The sequence below is a fragment of the Telmatherina bonti genome (assembly GCF_933228915.1).
Source record: "Telmatherina bonti genome assembly, chromosome: 4".
Classification (NCBI taxonomy): Eukaryota; Metazoa; Chordata; class Actinopteri; order Atheriniformes; family Telmatherinidae; genus Telmatherina; species Telmatherina bonti.
Window position 1 is genome coordinate 42,048,563 of NC_136622.1, and position 18,477 is coordinate 42,067,039.

Here is an 18,477-nt window from a genome sequence, read left to right on the forward strand (position 1 = left end):
GTTCTACGTTAGAAGATGTCCCGGTTTACATGTTTTCTACGTTAGAAGATGTCCCGGTTTACATGTGTTCTACGTTAGAAGATGTCCCGGTTTACATGTGTTCTACGTTCGAAGATGTCCCGGTATACATGTTTTCTACGTTAGAAGATGTCCCGGTTTACATGTGTTCTACGTTAGAAGATGTCCCGGTTTACATGTGTTCTACGTTAGAAGATGTCCCGGTATACATGTTTTCTACGTTAGAAGATGTCCCGGTATACATGTTTTCTACGTTAGAAGATGTCCCGGTTTACATGTGTTCTAGGTTAGAAGATGTCCCGGTATACATGTTTTCTACGTTAGAAGATGTCCCGGTTTACATGTTTTCTACGTTAGAAGATGTCCCGGTTTACATGTGTTCTAGGTTAGAAGATGTCCCGGTTTACATGTGTTCTACGTTAGAAGATGTCCCGGTTTACATGTGTTCTAGGTTAGAAGATGTCCCGGTATACATGTTTTCTACGTTAGAAGATGTCCCGGTTTACATGTTTTCTACGTTAGAAGATGTCCCGGTTTACATGTGTTCTAGGTTAGAAGATGTCCCGGTATACATGTTTTCTACGTTAGAAGATGTCCCGGTTTACATGTTTTCTACGTTAGAAGATGTCCCGGTTTACATGTGTTCTAGGTTAGAAGATGTCCCGGTATACATGTTTTCTACGTTAGGATTCCGATGGAAATTTGTCCTATTTGTCTGAAATGTGTTTGCGCTTCAGGAAGAAGCGTTTTGTGGCATTAAAGGTGGTGAAAAGTGCTCCACATTACACCGAAACTGCTCTGGATGAAATCAAACTTCTCCGATGTGTGAGTCTTAGTTTCTGCATCACTGTCAGAACCAGTTTGTGTAGATTTTGACCAGGTTACCTGTCTGTCTTGCCAGGTAAGGGACAGTGACCCATCCGACGCATACAGGGAGACAATCGTCCAACTCATTGACGACTTCAAGATATCTGGAGCTAGTGGAATACGTATCCTTTACATTAGCCGTGAGAGGTTTCATTTCTGTTTCGGTTCCTGCGCTTTTCCTCAGCTTCTCCTAGATGTCTGCATGGTTCTGGAAGTTTTGGGTCATCAGCTGTTAAAATGGATCATCAAGTCAAACTATTTGGGACTTCCTCTAGTCTGCGTCAAGACCATTGTGAGACAGGTGAGACACACCTAACTGTAGGAGACATACAAAACTTGATGGACTTCGATGGACTCGTCAGCTGTTCTGAACTCTGACTTGTTGACCATGATGGAAATCCTGACTCATCCAGTGTGGTGACTCGTCTTTGCAGGTCCTGCAGGGACTAGACTACCTTCACACCAAGTGTAAGATCATCCACACCGACATTAAGCCAGAGAACATCTTATTGGTCGTTGACGAGGTTTATGTCAGAAGACTGGCAGCTGAGGCTACTGTCTGGCAGAAGACTGGAGCTCCGCCCCCTTCTGGATCATCAGGTGAGCAGGTGACATGTGATTGGTTGGAATGAGATGTTAGTTCTTATTGAACGGACCAGGACAAATCGCCATGAATAACTAGGAGCTGTGGTTTCTCCAGGCAGTTGCCATGGTAACATTCGGACCACTGTCTGCTTCCTGAGCTTCTGTTTCTAACTGCTCTGTTTCTCCTGTCTGTCTCGTGTCTGTCTTCTGTTCCTTCTGGTGTTTCCTTCCTGTCTGTAGTTAGCATGGCACCCAGGGACGCACAGGTAAGTGTCCCGGAGTGATGCATGCTGTGTTCTGATTGGTTACTGAGCATCAGGTGTGATACTGAGATGTCATTTTTAATCTCAAGCTGATGTCTGTTATTAAAGTTGATGGAATTTGAATTTTTGAAGAAGTCGTCCCTGACTTGTCAGAGTCCCAGCAGGACCTCTCAGTCTTCACATCCAGCCTGACGGCTACCAAGCATCCAGTTGCAGAGCATCAGATTCAGAGCTCTACTTCTGGTTTACAAAACAATAAGTCAAATGTCTCCTGTCTACCTTCACTCCTTCATCCAGAGCAACAGTCCCGCTCCACAGTTACATTCTACCAGTGGAAGACGCCTAGTGTTACCATGACAACGTGGGACTAAACCACCAGCAGACTCTTTTTCTCTGCTGGTCCAGGATGGTGGAACGACCTGCTTAACTCTGTCCGACCTGCAGAGTCCTTAGAAAGAATCATTCAGCTCTGACACGACTTAGCACAGTATAAGATGCATTACGTCTGCTGGTGTGATGTCATCATCATCTTGTAAGCCCGCAAAGGGACGATTGTCGGGAAGCTGACGGGGGGGGCGCGTCCAACGGGCTAATCACCGCCTGCTGCAGTCTGCTAAAGGGCGAGAGAATAGAATAGAATAGATCAAAGGAAAGAGTTGATTAAGGAGATGTTTCATACAAACGGACTTTTCTAAGTGTGTAAAATGGTCCCGTGAGAAACGGACAAAAAGCTTGTAAAAAACAAACCCAGACTCGAAAGTTTATAAAAACTTTGACAGAACTATGAAGTTCCTCCCGCTGCTGGCCTTCCATATGTCTGAGGGGATTTGCATTTTCGTCCCGTCTTCATCTCGTCTTCATCCCGTCTTCATCCCGTCTTCATCCCGTCTTCATCTCGTCTTCATCCCGTCTTCATCCCGTCTTCATCCCGTCTTCATCTCGTCTTCATCCCGTCTTCATCCCGTCTTCATCCCGTCTTCATCCCGTCTTCATCTCGTCTTCATCCCGTCTTCATCTCGTCTTCATCCCGTCTTCATCCCGTCTTCATCTCGTCTTCATCCCGTCTTCATCCCGTCTTCATCCCGTCTTCATCCCGTCTTCATCCCGTCTTCATCTCGTCTTCATCCCGTCTTCATCCCGTCTTCATCCCGTCTTCATCCCGTCTTCATCTCGTCTTCATCCCGTCTTCATCCCGTCTTCATCCCGTCTTCATCTCGTCTTCATCCCGTCTTCATCCCGTCTTCATCTCGTCTTCATCCCGTCTTCATCTCGTCTTCATCCCGTCTTCATCCCGTCTTCATCCCGTCTTCATCCCGTCTTCATCTCGTCTTCATCCCGTCTTCATCTCGTCTTCATCCCGTCTTCATCCCGTCTTCATCTCGTCTTCATCCCGTCTTCATCCCGTCTTCATCCCGTCTTCATCCCGTCTTCATCTCGTCTTCATCCCGTCTTCATCCCGTCTTCATCCCGTCTTCATCTCGTCTTCATCCCGTCTTCATCCCGTCTTCATCCCGTCTTCATCTCGTCTTCATCCCGTCTTCATCCCGTCTTCATCTCGTCTTCATCCCGTCTTCATCTCGTCTTCATCCCGTCTTCATCCCGTCTTCATCCCGTCTTCATCCCGTCTTCATCTCGTCTTCATCCCGTCTTCATCCCGTCTTCATCTCGTCTTCATCCCGTCTTCATCCCGTCTTCATCCTCGTCTTCATCCCGTCTTCATCTCGTCTTCATCCCGTCTTCATCCCGTCTTCATCCCGTCTTCATCCCGTCTTCATCTCGTCTTCATCCCGTCTTCATCCCGTCTTCATCTCGTCTTCATCTCGTCTTCATCCCGTCTTCATCCCGTCTTCATCTCGTCTTCATCTCGTCTTCATCTCGTCTTCATCCCGTCTTCATCCCGTCTTCATCTCGTCTTCATCCCGTCTTCATCCCGTCTTCATCTCGTCTTCATCCCGTCTTCATCCCGTCTTGATCTCGTCTTCATCCTCGTCTTCATCCCGTCTTCATCCCGTCTTCATCCCGTCTTCATCTCGTCTTCATCCCGTCTTCATCCCGTCTTCATCTCGTCTTCATCCCGTCTTCATCCCGTCTTCATCCCGTCTTCATCTCGTCTTCATCTCGTCTTCATCCCGTCTTCATCCCGTCTTCATCTCGTCTTCATCCCGTCTTCATCCCGTCTTCATCTCGTCTTCATCCCGTCTTCATCTCGTCTTCATCTCGTCTTCATCCCGTCTTCATCTCGTCTTCATCCCGTCTTCATCTCGTCTTCATCTCGTCTTCATCCCGTCTTCATCTCGTCTTCATCCCGTCTTCATCCCGTCTTCATCTCGTCTTCATCCCGTCTTCATCCCGTCTTCATCCCGTCTTCATCTCGTCTTCATCCCGTCTTCATCCCGTCTTCATCTCGTCTTCATCCCGTCTTCATCCTGTCTTCATCCTGTCTTCGTGTCGTCTTTATCCCGTCTTCATCCCGTCTTCGTCTTGTCTTCATTCCGTCTTCATCCCGTCTTCATCTCGTCTTCATCTCGTCTTCATCCTGTCTTCGTGTCGTCTTCATCCCGTCTTCATCCCGTCTTCGTCTTGTCTTCATTCCGTCTTCATCCCGTCTTCATCTCGTCTTCATCCCGTCTTCATCTCGTCTTCATCTCGTCTTCATCCTGTCTTCGTGTCGTCTTCATCCCGTCTTCATCCCGTCTTCGTCTTGTCTTCATTCCGTCTTCATCCCGTCTTCATCTCGTCTTCATGCCGTCTTCATCTCGTCTTCATCTCGTCTTCATCCCGTCTTCATCTCGTCTTCATCCCGTCTTCATCTCGTCTTCATCCCGTCTTCATCTCGTCTTCATCTCGTCTTCATCTCGTCTTCATCCTGTCTTCGTGTCGTCTTCATCTCGTCTTCATCTCGTCTTCATCCCGTCTTCATCTCGTCTTCATCCCGTGTTCATCTCGTCTTCATCTCGTCCTAGTCCCGTCTTCATCTCGTCTTCATCCCGTCTTCATCCCGTCTTCATCTCGTCTTCATCCCGTCTTCATCCTGTCTTCGTGTCGTCTTTATCCCGTCTTCATCCCGTCTTCGTCTTGTCTTCATTCCGTCTTCATCCCGTCTTCATCTCGTCTTCATCCCGTCTTCATCTCGTCTTCATCTCGTCTTCATCTCGTCTTCATCCTGTCTTCGTGTCGTCTTTATCCCGTCTTCATCCCGTCTTCGTCTTGTCTTCATTCCGTCTTCATCCCGTCTTCATCTCGTCTTCATCTCGTCCTAGTCCCGTCTTCATCTCGTCTTCATCTCGTCCTAGTCCCGTCTTCATCTCGTCTTCATCCCGTCTTCATCTCGTCTTCATCTCGTCTTCATCTCGTCTTCATCTCGTCTTCATCCTGTCTTCGTGTCGTCTTCATCCCGTCTTCATTCCGTCTTCATCTCGTCTTCATCTCGTCTTCATCCCGTCTTCATCTCGTCTTCATCCCGTCTTCATCTCGTCTTCATCCCGTCTTCATCTCGTCCTAGTCCCGTCTTCATCCCGTCTTCATTCCGTCTTCATCCCGTCTTCATCTCGTCTTCATCCTGTCTTCGTGTCGTCTTTATCCCGTCTTCATCCCGTCTTCGTCTCGTCTTCATTCCGTCTTCGTGTCGTCTTTATCCCGTCTTCATCTCGTCTTCGTCTCGTCTTCATTCCATCTTCATCCCGTCTTCATCTCGTCTTCATCCCGTCTTCATCTCGTCTTCATCTCGTCCTAGTCCCGTCTTCATCTCGTCTTCATCTCGTCTTCATCTCGTCTTCATTCCGTCTTCATCCCGTCTTCATCTCGTCTTCATCCCGTCTTCATCTCGTCTTCATCTCGTCTTCATCCCGTCTTCGTCTCGTCTTCATCCCGTCTTCATCCCGTCTTCGTCTCGTCTTCATCCCGTCTTCATCTCGTCTTCATCCCGTCTTCATCTCGTCTTCATCCCGTCTTCATCCCGTCTTCATCCCGTCTTCATCTCGTCTTCATCCCGTCTTCATCTCGTCTTCATCTCGTCTTCATCTCGTCTTCATCCCGTCTTCATCTCGTCTTCATCCCGTCTTCATCCCGTCTTCATCTCGTCTTCATCTCGTTCCTAGTCCCGTCTTCATCTCGTCTTCATCTCGTCTTCATCTCGTCTTCATCTCGTCTTCATCCCGTCTTCATCTCGTCTTCATCTCGTCTTCATCCCGTCTTCATCTCGTCTTCATCCCGTCTTCATCTCGTCTTCATCTCGTCTTCATCTCGTCTTTATCCCGTCTTCATCTCGTCTTCATCTCGTCTTCATCTCGTCTTCATCCCGTCTTCATCTCGTCTTCATCCCGTCTTCATCTCGTCTTCATCCCGTCTTCATCCCGTCTTCATCCCGTCTTCATCTCGTCTTCATCTCGTCTTCATCCCGTCTTCATCCCGTCTTCATCTCGTCTTCATCCCGTCTTCATCCCGTCTTCATCTCGTCTTCATCCCGTCTTCATCCCGTCTTCATCTCGTCTTCATCCCGTCTTCATCTCGTCTTCATCTCGTCTTCATCCCGTCTTCATCTCGTCTTCATCCCGTCTTCATCCCGTCTTCATCTCGTCTTCATCTCGTCTTCATCCCGTCTTCATCTCGTCTTCATCCCGTCTTCATCTCGTCTTCATCTCGTCTTCATCCCGTCTTCATCCAGTCTTCATCCCGTCTTCATCTCGTCTTCATCCCGTCTTCATCTCGTCTTCATCCCGTCTTCATCTCGTCTTCATCTCGTCTTCATCCCGTCTTTATCTCGTCTTCATCCCGTCTTCATCTCGTCTTCATCCCGTCTTCATCTCGTCTTCATCCCGTCTTCATCTCGTCTTCATCTCGTCTTTATCCCGTCTTCATCTCGTCTTCATCCCGTCTTCATCTCGTCTTCATCTCGTCCTAGTCCCGTCTTCATCTCGTCTTCATCTCGTCTTCATCCCGTCTTCATCCCGTCTTCATCCCGTCTTCATCCCGTCTTCATCCCGTCTTCATCCCGTCCTCATCTCGTCTTCATCCCGTCTTCATCTCGTCTTCATCTCGTCTTCATCCCGTCTTCATCTCGTCTTCATCTCGTCCTAGTCCCGTCTTCATTTCGTCTTCATCCCGTCTTCATCTCGTCTTCATCTCGTCTTCATCTCGTCTGAATCCCGTCTTCATCTCGTCTGAATCCCGTCTTCATCTCGTCTTCATCCCGTCTTCATCTCGTCTTCATCCCGTCTTCATCTCGTCTTCATCTCGTCTTCATCCCGTCTTCATCTCGTCTTCATTCCGTCTTCATCCCGTCTTCATCTCGTCTTCATCCCGTCTTCATTCCGTCTTCATCCCGTCTTCATCTCGTCTTCATCTCGTCTTCATCTCGTCTTCATCCCGTTTCCATCCCGTCTTCATCTCGTCTTCATCCCGTCTTCATCTCGTCTTCATCCCGTCTTCATCTCGTCTTCATCTCGTCTTCATCCCGTCTTCATCTCGTCTTCATCTCGTCTTCATCCCTGTCTTCATCTCGTCTTCATCTCGTCTTCATCCCGTCTTCATCCCGTCTTCATCTCGTCTCCATCTCGTCTTCATCCCGTCTTCATCTCGTCTTCATCTCGTCTTCATCCCGTCTTCATCTCGTCTTCATCCCGTCTTCATCTCGTCTTCATCCCGTCTTCATGTCGTTTTCATCCCGTCTTCATCTCGTCTGAATCCCGTCTTCATCCCGTCTTCATCTCGTCTTCATCCCGTCTTTATCTCGTCTTCATCTCGTCTTCATCCCGTCTTCATCTCGTCTTCATCCCGTCTTCATCTCGTCTTCATCTCGTCTTCATCCCGTCTTCATCTCGTCTTCATCCCGTCTTCATCCCGTCTTTATCTCGTCTTCATCTCGTCTTCATCCCGTCTTCATCTCGTCTTCATCCCGTCTTTATCTCGTCTTCATCTCGTCTTCATCCCGTCTTCATCTCGTCTTCATCCCGTCTTCATCTCGTCTTCATCTCGTCTTCATCCCGTCTTCATCTCGTCTTCATCCCGTCTTCATCCCGTCTTCATCCCGTCTTCATCCCGTCTTCATCTCGTCTTCATGTCGTTTTCATCCCGTCTTCATCTCGTCTGAATCCCGTCTTCATCCCGTCTTCATCTCGTCTTCATCCCGTCTTTATCTCGTCTTCATCTCGTCTTCATCCCGTCTTCATCTCGTCTTCATCCCGTCTTCATCTCGTCTTCATCTCGTCTTCATCCCGTCTTCATCCCGTCTTTATCTCGTCTTCATCCCGTCTTCATCTCGTCTTCATCTCGTCTTCATCTCGTCTTCATCTCGTCTTCATCCCGTCTTCATCTCGTCTTCATCCCGTCTTCATCCCGTCTTCATCTCGTCTTCATCCCGTCTTCATCCCGTCTTCATCCCGTCTTCATCTCGTCTTCATCTCGTCTTCATCCCGTCTTCATCCCGTCTTCATCCCGTCTTCATCCCGTCTTCATCCCGTCTTCATCTCGTCTTCATCTCGTCTTCATCCCGTCTTCATCTCGTCTTCATCTCGTCTTCATCCCGTTTTCATCCCGTCTTCATCTCGTCTTCATCCCGTCTTCATCCCGTCTTCATCCCGTCTTCATCTCGTCTTCATCTCGTCTTCATCCCGTCTTCATCCCGTCTTCATGTCGTTTTCATCCCGTCTTCATCTCGTCTTCATCCCGTCTTCATCTCGTCTTCATCCCGTCTTCATCCCGTCTTCATCTCGTCTTCATCCCGTCTTCATCCCGTCTTCATCCCGTCTTCATCTCGTCTTCATCCCGTCTTCATCCCTTCTTCATCCCGTCTTCATCTCGTCTTCATCTCGTCTTCATCTCGTCTTCATCCCGTCTTCATCCCGTCTTCATGTCGTTTTCATCCCGTCTTCATCTCGTCTTCATCCCGTCTTCATCTCGTCTTCATCTCGTCTTCATCCCGTCTTCATCTCGTCTTCATCCCGTCTTCATCCCGTCTTCATCTCGTCTTCATCCCGTCTTCATCCCGTCTTCATCCCGTCTTCATCTCGTCTTCATCCCGTCTTCATCCCTTCTTCATCCCGTCTTCATCTCGTCTTCATCTCGTCTTCATCCCGTCTTCATCCCGTCTTCATCTCGTCTTCATCCCGTCTTCATCCCGTCCTAGTCCCGTCTTCATGTCGTCTTCATCCCGTCTTCATCCCGTCTTCGTCCCATCTTCATGTCGTCTTCATCCCGTCTTCGTGTCGTCTTCATCCCTTCTTCGTCCCGTCTTCGTCCCCTCTTTCGTGTCGTCTTCATGTCGTTTTCATCCCGTCTTCATCCCGTCTTCGTGTCATCTTCATCTTGTCTTCGTCCCGTCTTTCATGTCGTCTTTATCCCGTCTTCATCCCGTCTTCGTCTCGTCTTCATTCCGTCTTCATTCCGTCTTCCTGTCATCTTCATCCCGTCTTCATCCCGTCTTCGTCTCGTCTTCATTCCGTCTTCATCCCGTCTTCATCTCGTCTTCATCCCGTCTTCATCCCGTCTTCATCTCGTCCTCGTCCCGTCTTCATCTCGTCTGAATCCCGTCTTCATCCCGTCTTCATCTCGTCTTCATCTCGTCTTCATCCCGTCTTCATCCCGTCTTCATCCCGTCTTCATCCCGTCTTCATCCCGTCTTCATCTCGTCTTCATCTCGTCTTCATCCCGTCTTCATCTCGTCTTCATCTCGTCTTCATCCCGTTTTCATCCCGTCTTCATCTCGTCTTCATCCCGTCTTCATCCCGTCTTCATCCCGTCTTCATCTCGTCTTCATCTCGTCTTCATCCCGTCTTCATCCCGTCTTCATGTCGTTTTCATCCCGTCTTCATCTCGTCTTCATCCCGTCTTCATCTCGTCTTCATCCCGTCTTCATCCCGTCTTCATCTCGTCTTCATCCCGTCTTCATCCCGTCTTCATCCCGTCTTCATCTCGTCTTCATCCCGTCTTCATCCCTTCTTCATCCCGTCTTCATCTCGTCTTCATCTCGTCTTCATCTCGTCTTCATCCCGTCTTCATCCCGTCTTCATGTCGTTTTCATCCCGTCTTCATCTCGTCTTCATCCCGTCTTCATCTCGTCTTCATCTCGTCTTCATCCCGTCTTCATCTCGTCTTCATCCCGTCTTCATCCCGTCTTCATCTCGTCTTCATCCCGTCTTCATCCCGTCTTCATCCCGTCTTCATCTCGTCTTAATCCCGTCTTCATCCCTTCTTCATCCCGTCTTCATCTCGTCTTCATCTCGTCTTCATCCCGTCTTCATCCCGTCTTCATCTCGTCTTCATCCCGTCTTCATCCCGTCCTAGTCCCGTCTTCATGTCGTCTTCATCCCGTCTTCATCCCGTCTTCGTCCCATCTTCATGTCGTCTTCATCCCGTCTTCGTGTCGTCTTCATCCCTTCTTCGTCCCGTCTTCGTCCCCTCTTTCGTGTCGTCTTCATGTCGTTTTCATCCCGTCTTCATCCCGTCTTCGTGTCATCTTCATCTTGTCTTCGTCCCGTCTTTCATGTCGTCTTTATCCCGTCTTCATCCCGTCTTCGTCTCGTCTTCATTCCGTCTTCATTCCGTCTTCCTGTCATCTTCATCCCGTCTTCATCCCGTCTTCGTCTCGTCTTCATTCCGTCTTCATCCCGTCTTCATCTCGTCTTCATCCCGTCTTCATCCCGTCTTCATCTCGTCCTCGTCCCGTCTTCATCTCGTCTGAATCCCGTCTTCATCCCTTCTCCATCTCGTCTTCATTCCTTCTTCATGTCATCTTCGTCCCATCTTCATGTCGTCTTCATCCCGTCTTCGTGTCGTCTTCATCCCTTCTTCGTCCCGTCTTCGTCCCGTCTTCGTCCCCTCTTTCGTGTCGTCTTCATGTCGTTTTCATCCCTTCTTCGTCCCGTCTTCGTGTCGTCTTCGTCCCGTCTTTCGTGTCGTCTTCATCCCGTCTTCGTCTCGTCTTCATCCCGTCTTCGTGTCATCTTCATCTTGTCTTCGTCCCGTCTTTCGTGTCGTCTTCATCCCGTCTTCGTGTCATCTTCATCCCGTCTTCCTGTCATCTTCATCTTGTCTTCATCCCGTCTTTCGTGTCGTCTTCATCCCGTCTTCATCCCGTCTTCATTCCGTCTTCATCCCGTCTTCATCTCGTCTTCATCCCGTCTTCATCTCGTCTTCATCTCGTCCTAGTGCCGTCTTCATCTCGTCTGAATCCCGTCTTCATCTCGTCTGAATCCCGTCTTCATCCCGTCTTCATCCCGTCTTCATCTCGTCTTCATCCCGTCTTCATCCCGTCTTCATCTCGTCTTCATCCCGTCTTCATCCCGTCTTCATCCCGTCTTCATCTCGTCTTCATCCCGTCTTCATCCCGTCTTCATCCCGTCTTCATCCCGTCTTCATCTCGTCTTCATCCCGTCTTCATCCCGTCTTCATCTCGTCTTCATCCCGTCTTCATCCCGTCTTCATCCTCGTCTTCATCCCGTCTTCATCTCGTCTTCATCCCGTCTTCATCCCGTCTTCATCCCGTCTTCATCCCGTCTTCATCTCGTCTTCATCCCGTCTTCATCCCGTCTTCATCTCGTCTTCATCTCGTCTTCATCCCGTCTTCATCCCGTCTTCATCTCGTCTTCATCCCGTCTTCATCTCGTCTTCATCCGGGTCTTCATCTCGTCTTCATCTCGTCTTCATCCCGTCTTCATCCCGTCTTCATCTCGTCTCCATCCCGTCTTCATCCCGTCTTCATCTCGTCTTCATCCCGTCTTTATCTCGTCTTCATCTCGTCTTCATCCCGTCTTCATCTCGTCTTCATCCCGTCTTCATCTCGTCTTCATCTCGTCTTCATCCCGTCTTCATGTCGTTTTCATCCCGTCTTCATCTCGTCTGAATCCCGTCTTCATCCCGTCTTCATCTCGTCTTCATCCCGTCTTCATCCCGTCCTCATCTCGTCTTCATCCCGTCTTCATCTCGTCTTCATCTCGTCTTCATCCCGTCTTCATCTCGTCTTCATCTCGTCCTAGTCCCGTCTTCATTTCGTCTTCATCCCGTCTTCATCTCGTCTTCATCTCGTCTTCATCTCGTCTGAATCCCGTCTTCATCTCGTCTTCATCCCGTCTTCATCCCGTCTTCATCCCGTCTTCATCTCGTCTTCATCCCGTCTTCATCTCGTCTTCATCTCGTCTTCATCCCGTCTTCATCTCGTCTTCATTCCGTCTTCATCCCGTCTTCATCTCGTCTTCATCTCGTCTTCATTCCGTCTTCATCCCGTCTTCATCTCGTCTTCATCTCGTCTTCATCCCGTTTCCATCCCGTCTTCATCTCGTCTTCATCCCGTCTTCATCTCGTCTTCATCCCGTCTTCATCTCGTCTTCATCTCGTCTTCATCCCGTCTTCATCTCGTCTTCATCTCGTCTTCATCCCTGTCTTCATCTCGTCTTCATCTCGTCTTCATCCCGTCTTCATCCCGTCTTCATCTCGTCTCCATCTCGTCTTCATCCCGTCTTCATCTCGTCTTCATCTCGTCTTCATCCCGTCTTCATCTCGTCTTCATCCCGTCTTCATCTCGTCTTCATCCCGTCTTCATGTCGTTTTCATCCCGTCTTCATCTCGTCTGAATCCCGTCTTCATCCCGTCTTCATCTCGTCTTCATCCCGTCTTTATCTCGTCTTCATCTCGTCTTCATCCCGTCTTCATCTCGTCTTCATCCCGTCTTCATCTCGTCTTCATCTCGTCTTCATCCCGTCTTCATGTCGTTTTCATCCCGTCTTCATCTCGTCTGAATCCCGTCTTCATCCCGTCTTCATCTCGTCTTCATCTCGTCTTCATCCCGTCTTCATCTCGTCTTCATCTCGTCCTAGTCCCGTCTTCATTTCGTCTTCATCCCGTCTTCATCTCGTCTTCATCTCGTCTTCATCTCGTCTGAATCCCGTCTTCATCTCGTCTTCATCCCGTCTTCATCCCGTCTTCATCCCGTCTTCATCTCGTCTTCATCCCGTCTTCATCTCGTCTTCATCTCGTCTTCATCCCGTCTTCATCTCGTCTTCATTCCGTCTTCATCCCGTCTTCATCTCGTCTTCATCTCGTCTTCATTCCGTCTTCATCCCGTCTTCATCTCGTCTTCATCTCGTCTTCATCCCGTTTCCATCCCGTCTTCATCTCGTCTTCATCCCGTCTTCATCTCGTCTTCATCCCGTCTTCATCTCGTCTTCATCTCGTCTTCATCCCGTCTTCATCTCGTCTTCATCTCGTCTTCATCCCTGTCTTCATCTCGTCTTCATCTCGTCTTCATCCCGTCTTCATCCCGTCTTCATCTCGTCTCCATCTCGTCTTCATCCCGTCTTCATCTCGTCTTCATCTCGTCTTCATCCCGTCTTCATCTCGTCTTCATCCCGTCTTCATCTCGTCTTCATCCCGTCTTCATGTCGTTTTCATCCCGTCTTCATCTCGTCTGAATCCCGTCTTCATCCCGTCTTCATCTCGTCTTCATCCCGTCTTTATCTCGTCTTCATCTCGTCTTCATCCCGTCTTCATCTCGTCTTCATCCCGTCTTCATCTCGTCTTCATCTCGTCTTCATCCCGTCTTCATGTCGTTTTCATCCCGTCTTCATCTCGTCTGAATCCCGTCTTCATCCCGTCTTCATCTCGTCTTCATCCCGTCTTTATCTCGTCTTCATCTCGTCTTCATCCCGTCTTCATCTCGTCTTCATCCCGTCTTCATCTCGTCTTCATCTCGTCTTCATCCCGTCTTCATCCCGTCTTTATCTCGTCTTCATCCCGTCTTCATCCCGTCTTCATCCCGTCTTCATCTCGTCTTCATCTCGTCTTCATCTCGTCTTCATCCCGTCTTCATCTCGTCTTCATCCCGTCTTCATCCCGTCTTCATCTCGTCTTCATCCCGTCTTCATCCCGTCTTCATCCCGTCTTCATCTCGTCTTCATCCCGTCTTCATCCCGTCTTCATCCCGTCTTCATCCCGTCTTCATCTCGTCTTCATCTCGTCTTCATCCCGTCTTCATCTCGTCTTCATCTCGTCTTCATCCCGTTTTCATCCCGTCTTCATCTCGTCTTCATCCCGTCTTCATCCCGTCTTCATCCCGTCTTCATCTCGTCTTCATCTCGTCTTCATCCCGTCTTCATCCCGTCTTCATGTCGTTTTCATCCCGTCTTCATCTCGTCTTCATCCCGTCTTCATCTCGTCTTCATCCCGTCTTCATCCCGTCTTCATCTCGTCTTCATCCCGTCTTCATCCCGTCTTCATCCCGTCTTCATCTCGTCTTCATCCCGTCTTCATCCCTTCTTCATCCCGTCTTCATCTCGTCTTCATCTCGTCTTCATCCCGTCTTCATCCCGTCTTCATGTCGTTTTCATCCCGTCTTCATCTCGTCTTCATCCCGTCTTCATCTCGTCTTCATCCCGTCTTCATCTCGTCTTCATCCCGTCTTCATCCCGTCTTCATCTCGTCTTCATCCCGTCTTCATCCCGTCTTCATCCCGTCTTCATCTCGTCTTCATCCCGTCTTCATCCCTTCTTCATCCCGTCTTCATCTCGTCTTCATCTCGTCTTCATCCCGTCTTCATCCCGTCTTCATCTCGTCTTCATCCCGTCTTCATCCCGTCCTAGTCCCGTCTTCATGTCGTCTTCATCCCGTCTTCATCCCGTCTTCGTCCCATCTTCATGTCGTCTTCATCCCGTCTTCGTGTCGTCTTCATCCCTTCTTCGTCCCGTCTTCGTCCCCTCTTTCGTGTCGTCTTCATGTCGTTTTCATCCCGTCTTCATCCCGTCTTCGTGTCATCTTCATCTTGTCTTCGTCCCGTCTTTCATGTCGTCTTTATCCCGTCTTCATCCCGTCTTCGTCTCGTCTTCATTCCGTCTTCATTCCGTCTTCCTGTCATCTTCATCCCGTCTTCATCCCGTCTTCGTCTCGTCTTCATTCCGTCTTCATCCCGTCTTCATCTCGTCTTCATCCCGTCTTCATCCCGTCTTCATCTCGTCCTCGTCCCGTCTTCATCTCGTCTGAATCCCGTCTTCATCCCTTCTCCATCTCGTCTTCATTCCTTCTTCATGTCATCTTCGTCCCATCTTCATGTCGTCTTCATCCCGTCTTCGTGTCGTCTTCATCCCTTCTTCGTCCCGTCTTCGTCCCGTCTTCGTCCCCTCTTTCGTGTCGTCTTCATGTCGTTTTCATCCCTTCTTCGTCCCGTCTTCGTGTCGTCTTCGTCCCGTCTTTCGTGTCGTCTTCATCCCGTCTTCGTCTCGTCTTCATCCCGTCTTCGTGTCATCTTCATCTTGTCTTCGTCCCGTCTTTCGTGTCGTCTTCATCCCGTCTTCGTGTCATCTTCATCCCGTCTTCCTGTCATCTTCATCTTGTCTTCATCCCGTCTTTCGTGTCGTCTTCATCCCGTCTTCATCCCGTCTTCATTCCGTCTTCATCCCGTCTTCATCTCGTCTTCATCCCGTCTTCATCTCGTCTTCATCTCGTCTTCATCCCGTCTTCATCTCGTCTTCATCTCGTCCTAGTGCCGTCTTCATCTCGTCTGAATCCCGTCTTCATCTCGTCTGAATCCCGTCTTCATCCCTTCTCCATCTCGTCTTCATTCCTTCTTCATGTCATCTTCGTCCCATCTTCATGTCGTCTGCATCCTGTCTTCGTGTCGTCTTCATCCCTTCTTCGTCCCGTCTTCGTCCCGTCTTCGTCCCCTCTTTCGTGTCGTCTTCATGTCGTTTTCATCCCGTCTTCGTTCCGTCTTCGTGTCATCTTCATCTTGTCTTCGTCCCGTCTTTCGTGTCGTCTTTATCCCGTCTTCATCCCGTCTTCGTCTCGTCTTCATTCCGTCTTCATCCCGTCTTCATCTCGTCTGAATCCCTGTCTTCATCTCGTCTTCATCTCGTCTTCATCCCGTCTTCATCCCGTCTTCATCTCGTCTCCATCTCGTCTTCATCCCGTCTTCATCTCGTCTTCATCTCGTCTTCATCCCGTCTTCATCTCGTCTTCATCCCGTCTTCATCTCGTCTTCATCCCGTCTTCATGTCGTTTTCATCCCGTCTTCATCTCGTCTGAATCCCGTCTTCATCCCGTCTTCATCTCGTCTTCATCCCGTCTTTATCTCGTCTTCATCTCGTCTTCATCCCGTCTTCATCTCGTCTTCATCCCGTCTTCATCTCGTCTTCATCTCGTCTTCATCCCGTCTTCATGTCGTTTTCATCCCGTCTTCATCTCGTCTGAATCCCGTCTTCATCCCGTCTTCATCTCGTCTTCATCCCGTCTTTATCTCGTCTTCATCTCGTCTTCATCCCGTCTTCATCTCGTCTTCATCCCGTCTTCATCTCGTCTTCATCTCGTCTTCATCCCGTCTTCATCCCGTCTTTATCTCGTCTTCATCCCGTCTTCATCCCGTCTTCATCTCGTCTTCATCTCGTCTTCATCTCGTCTTCATCTCGTCTTCATCCCGTCTTCATCTCGTCTTCATCCCGTCTTCATCCCGTCTTCATCTCGTCTTCATCCCGTCTTCATCCCGTCTTCATCCCGTCTTCATCTCGTCTTCATCCCGTCTTCATCCCGTCTTCATCCCGTCTTCATCCCGTCTTCATCTCGTCTTCATCTCGTCTTCATCCCGTCTTCATCTCGTCTTCATCTCGTCTTCATCCCGTTTTCATCCCGTCTTCATCTCGTCTTCATCCCGTCTTCATCCCGTCTTCATCCCGTCTTCATCTCGTCTTCATCTCGTCTTCATCCCGTCTTCATCCCGTCTTCATGTCGTTTTCATCCCGTCTTCATCTCGTCTTCATCCCGTCTTCATCTCGTCTTCATCCCGTCTTCATCCCGTCTTCATCTCGTCTTCATCCCGTCTTCATCCCGTCTTCATCCCGTCTTCATCTCGTCTTCATCCCGTCTTCATCCCTTCTTCATCCCGTCTTCATCTCGTCTTCATCTCGTCTTCATCCCGTCTTCATCCCGTCTTCATGTCGTTTTCATCCCGTCTTCATCTCGTCTTCATCCCGTCTTCATCTCGTCTTCATCTCGTCTTCATCCCGTCTTCATCTCGTCTTCATCCCGTCTTCATCCCGTCTTCATCTCGTCTTCATCCCGTCTTCATCCCGTCTTCATCCCGTCTTCATCTCGTCTTCATCCCGTCTTCATCCCTTCTTCATCCCGTCTTCATCTCGTCTTCATCTCGTCTTCATCCCGTCTTCATCCCGTCTTCATCTCGTCTTCATCCCGTCTTCATCCCGTCCTAGTCCCGTCTTCATGTCGTCTTCATCCCGTCTTCATCCCGTCTTCGTCCCATCTTCATGTCGTCTTCATCCCGTCTTCGTGTCGTCTTCATCCCTTCTTCGTCCCGTCTTCGTCCCCTCTTTCGTGTCGTCTTCATGTCGTTTTCATCCCGTCTTCATCCCGTCTTCGTGTCATCTTCATCTTGTCTTCGTCCCGTCTTTCATGTCGTCTTTATCCCGTCTTCGTCTCGTCTTCATTCCGTCTTCATCCCGTCCTAGTCCCGTCTTCATGTCGTCTTCATCCCGTCTTCATCCCGTCTTCGTCCCATCTTCATGTCGTCTTCATCCCGTCTTCGTGTCGTCTTCATCCCTTCTTCGTCCCGTCTTCGTCCCCTCTTTCGTGTCGTCTTCATGTCGTTTTCATCCCGTCTTCATCCCGTCTTCGTGTCATCTTCATCTTGTCTTCGTCCCGTCTTTCATGTCGTCTTCATCCCGTCTTCGTCTCGTCTTCATTCCGTCTTCATTCCGTCTTCCTGTCATCTTCATCCCGTCTTCATCCCGTCTTCGTCTCGTCTTCATTCCGTCTTCATCCCGTCTTCATCTCGTCTTCATCCCGTCTTCATCCCGTCTTCATCTCGTCCTCGTCCCGTCTTCATCTCGTCTGAATCCCGTCTTCATCCCTTCTCCATCTCGTCTTCATTCCTTCTTCATGTCATCTTCGTCCCATCTTCATGTCGTCTTCATCCCGTCTTCGTGTCGTCTTCATCCCTTCTTCGTCCCGTCTTCGTCCCGTCTTCGTCCCCTCTTTCGTGTCGTCTTCATGTCGTTTTCATCCCTTCTTCGTCCCGTCTTCGTGTCGTCTTCGTCCCGTCTTTCGTGTCGTCTTCATCCCGTCTTCATTTCGTCTTCATCCCGTCTTCATCTCGTCTTCATCTCGTCTTCATCTCGTCTGAATCCCGTCTTCGTCTCGTCTTCATTCCGTCTTCGTGTCATCTTCATCTTGTCTTCATCCCGTCTTCATGTCGTTTTCATCCCGTCTTCATCTCGTCTTCATCCCGTCTTCATCTCGTCTTCATCCCGTCTTCATCTCGTCTTCATCTCGTCTTCATGTCGTCTTCATCTCGTCTTCATCTCGTCTTCATCCCGTCTTCATCTCGTCTTCATATCGTCTTCATCCCGTCTTCATCTCGTCTTCATCCCGTCTTCATCTCGTCTTCATCCCGTCTTCATCCCGTCTTCATCTCGTCTTCATCTCGTCTTCATCCCGTCTTCATCTCGTCTTCATCTCGTCTTCATCCCGTCTTCATCTCGTCTTCATTCCGTCTTCATCCCGTCTTCATCTCGTCTTCATCTCGTCTTCATCTCGTCTTCATCCCGTCTCCATCCCGTCTTTCATCTCGTCTTCATCCCGTCTTCATCCCGTCTTCATCTCGTCTTCATCTCGTCTTCATCCCGTCTTCATCCCGTCTTTATCTCGTCTTCATCCCGTCTTCATCTCGTCTTCATCTCGTCTTCATCCCGTCTTCATCTCGTCTTCATCCCGTCTTCATCTCGTCTTCATCTCGTCTTCATCCCGTCTTCAT

General features: G+C 49.5%; 1 protein-coding gene across 1 annotated transcript in view; it reads left to right on the forward strand.

The window, feature by feature from the left end:
• srpk3 (SRSF protein kinase 3) overlaps positions 1-18,477 on the forward strand; it is a 96,924-nt gene that overhangs the window by 32,680 nt on the left and 45,767 nt on the right. The window contains exons 5-9 of the mRNA XM_079239035.1: positions 756-843; positions 920-1,007; positions 1,080-1,186; positions 1,320-1,485; positions 1,711-1,736. Coding sequence (XP_079095161.1) covers positions 756-843; positions 920-1,007; positions 1,080-1,186; positions 1,320-1,485; positions 1,711-1,736 — 475 coding nt within the window. The remainder of the gene's footprint in view (positions 1-755; positions 844-919; positions 1,008-1,079; positions 1,187-1,319; positions 1,486-1,710; positions 1,737-18,477) is intronic.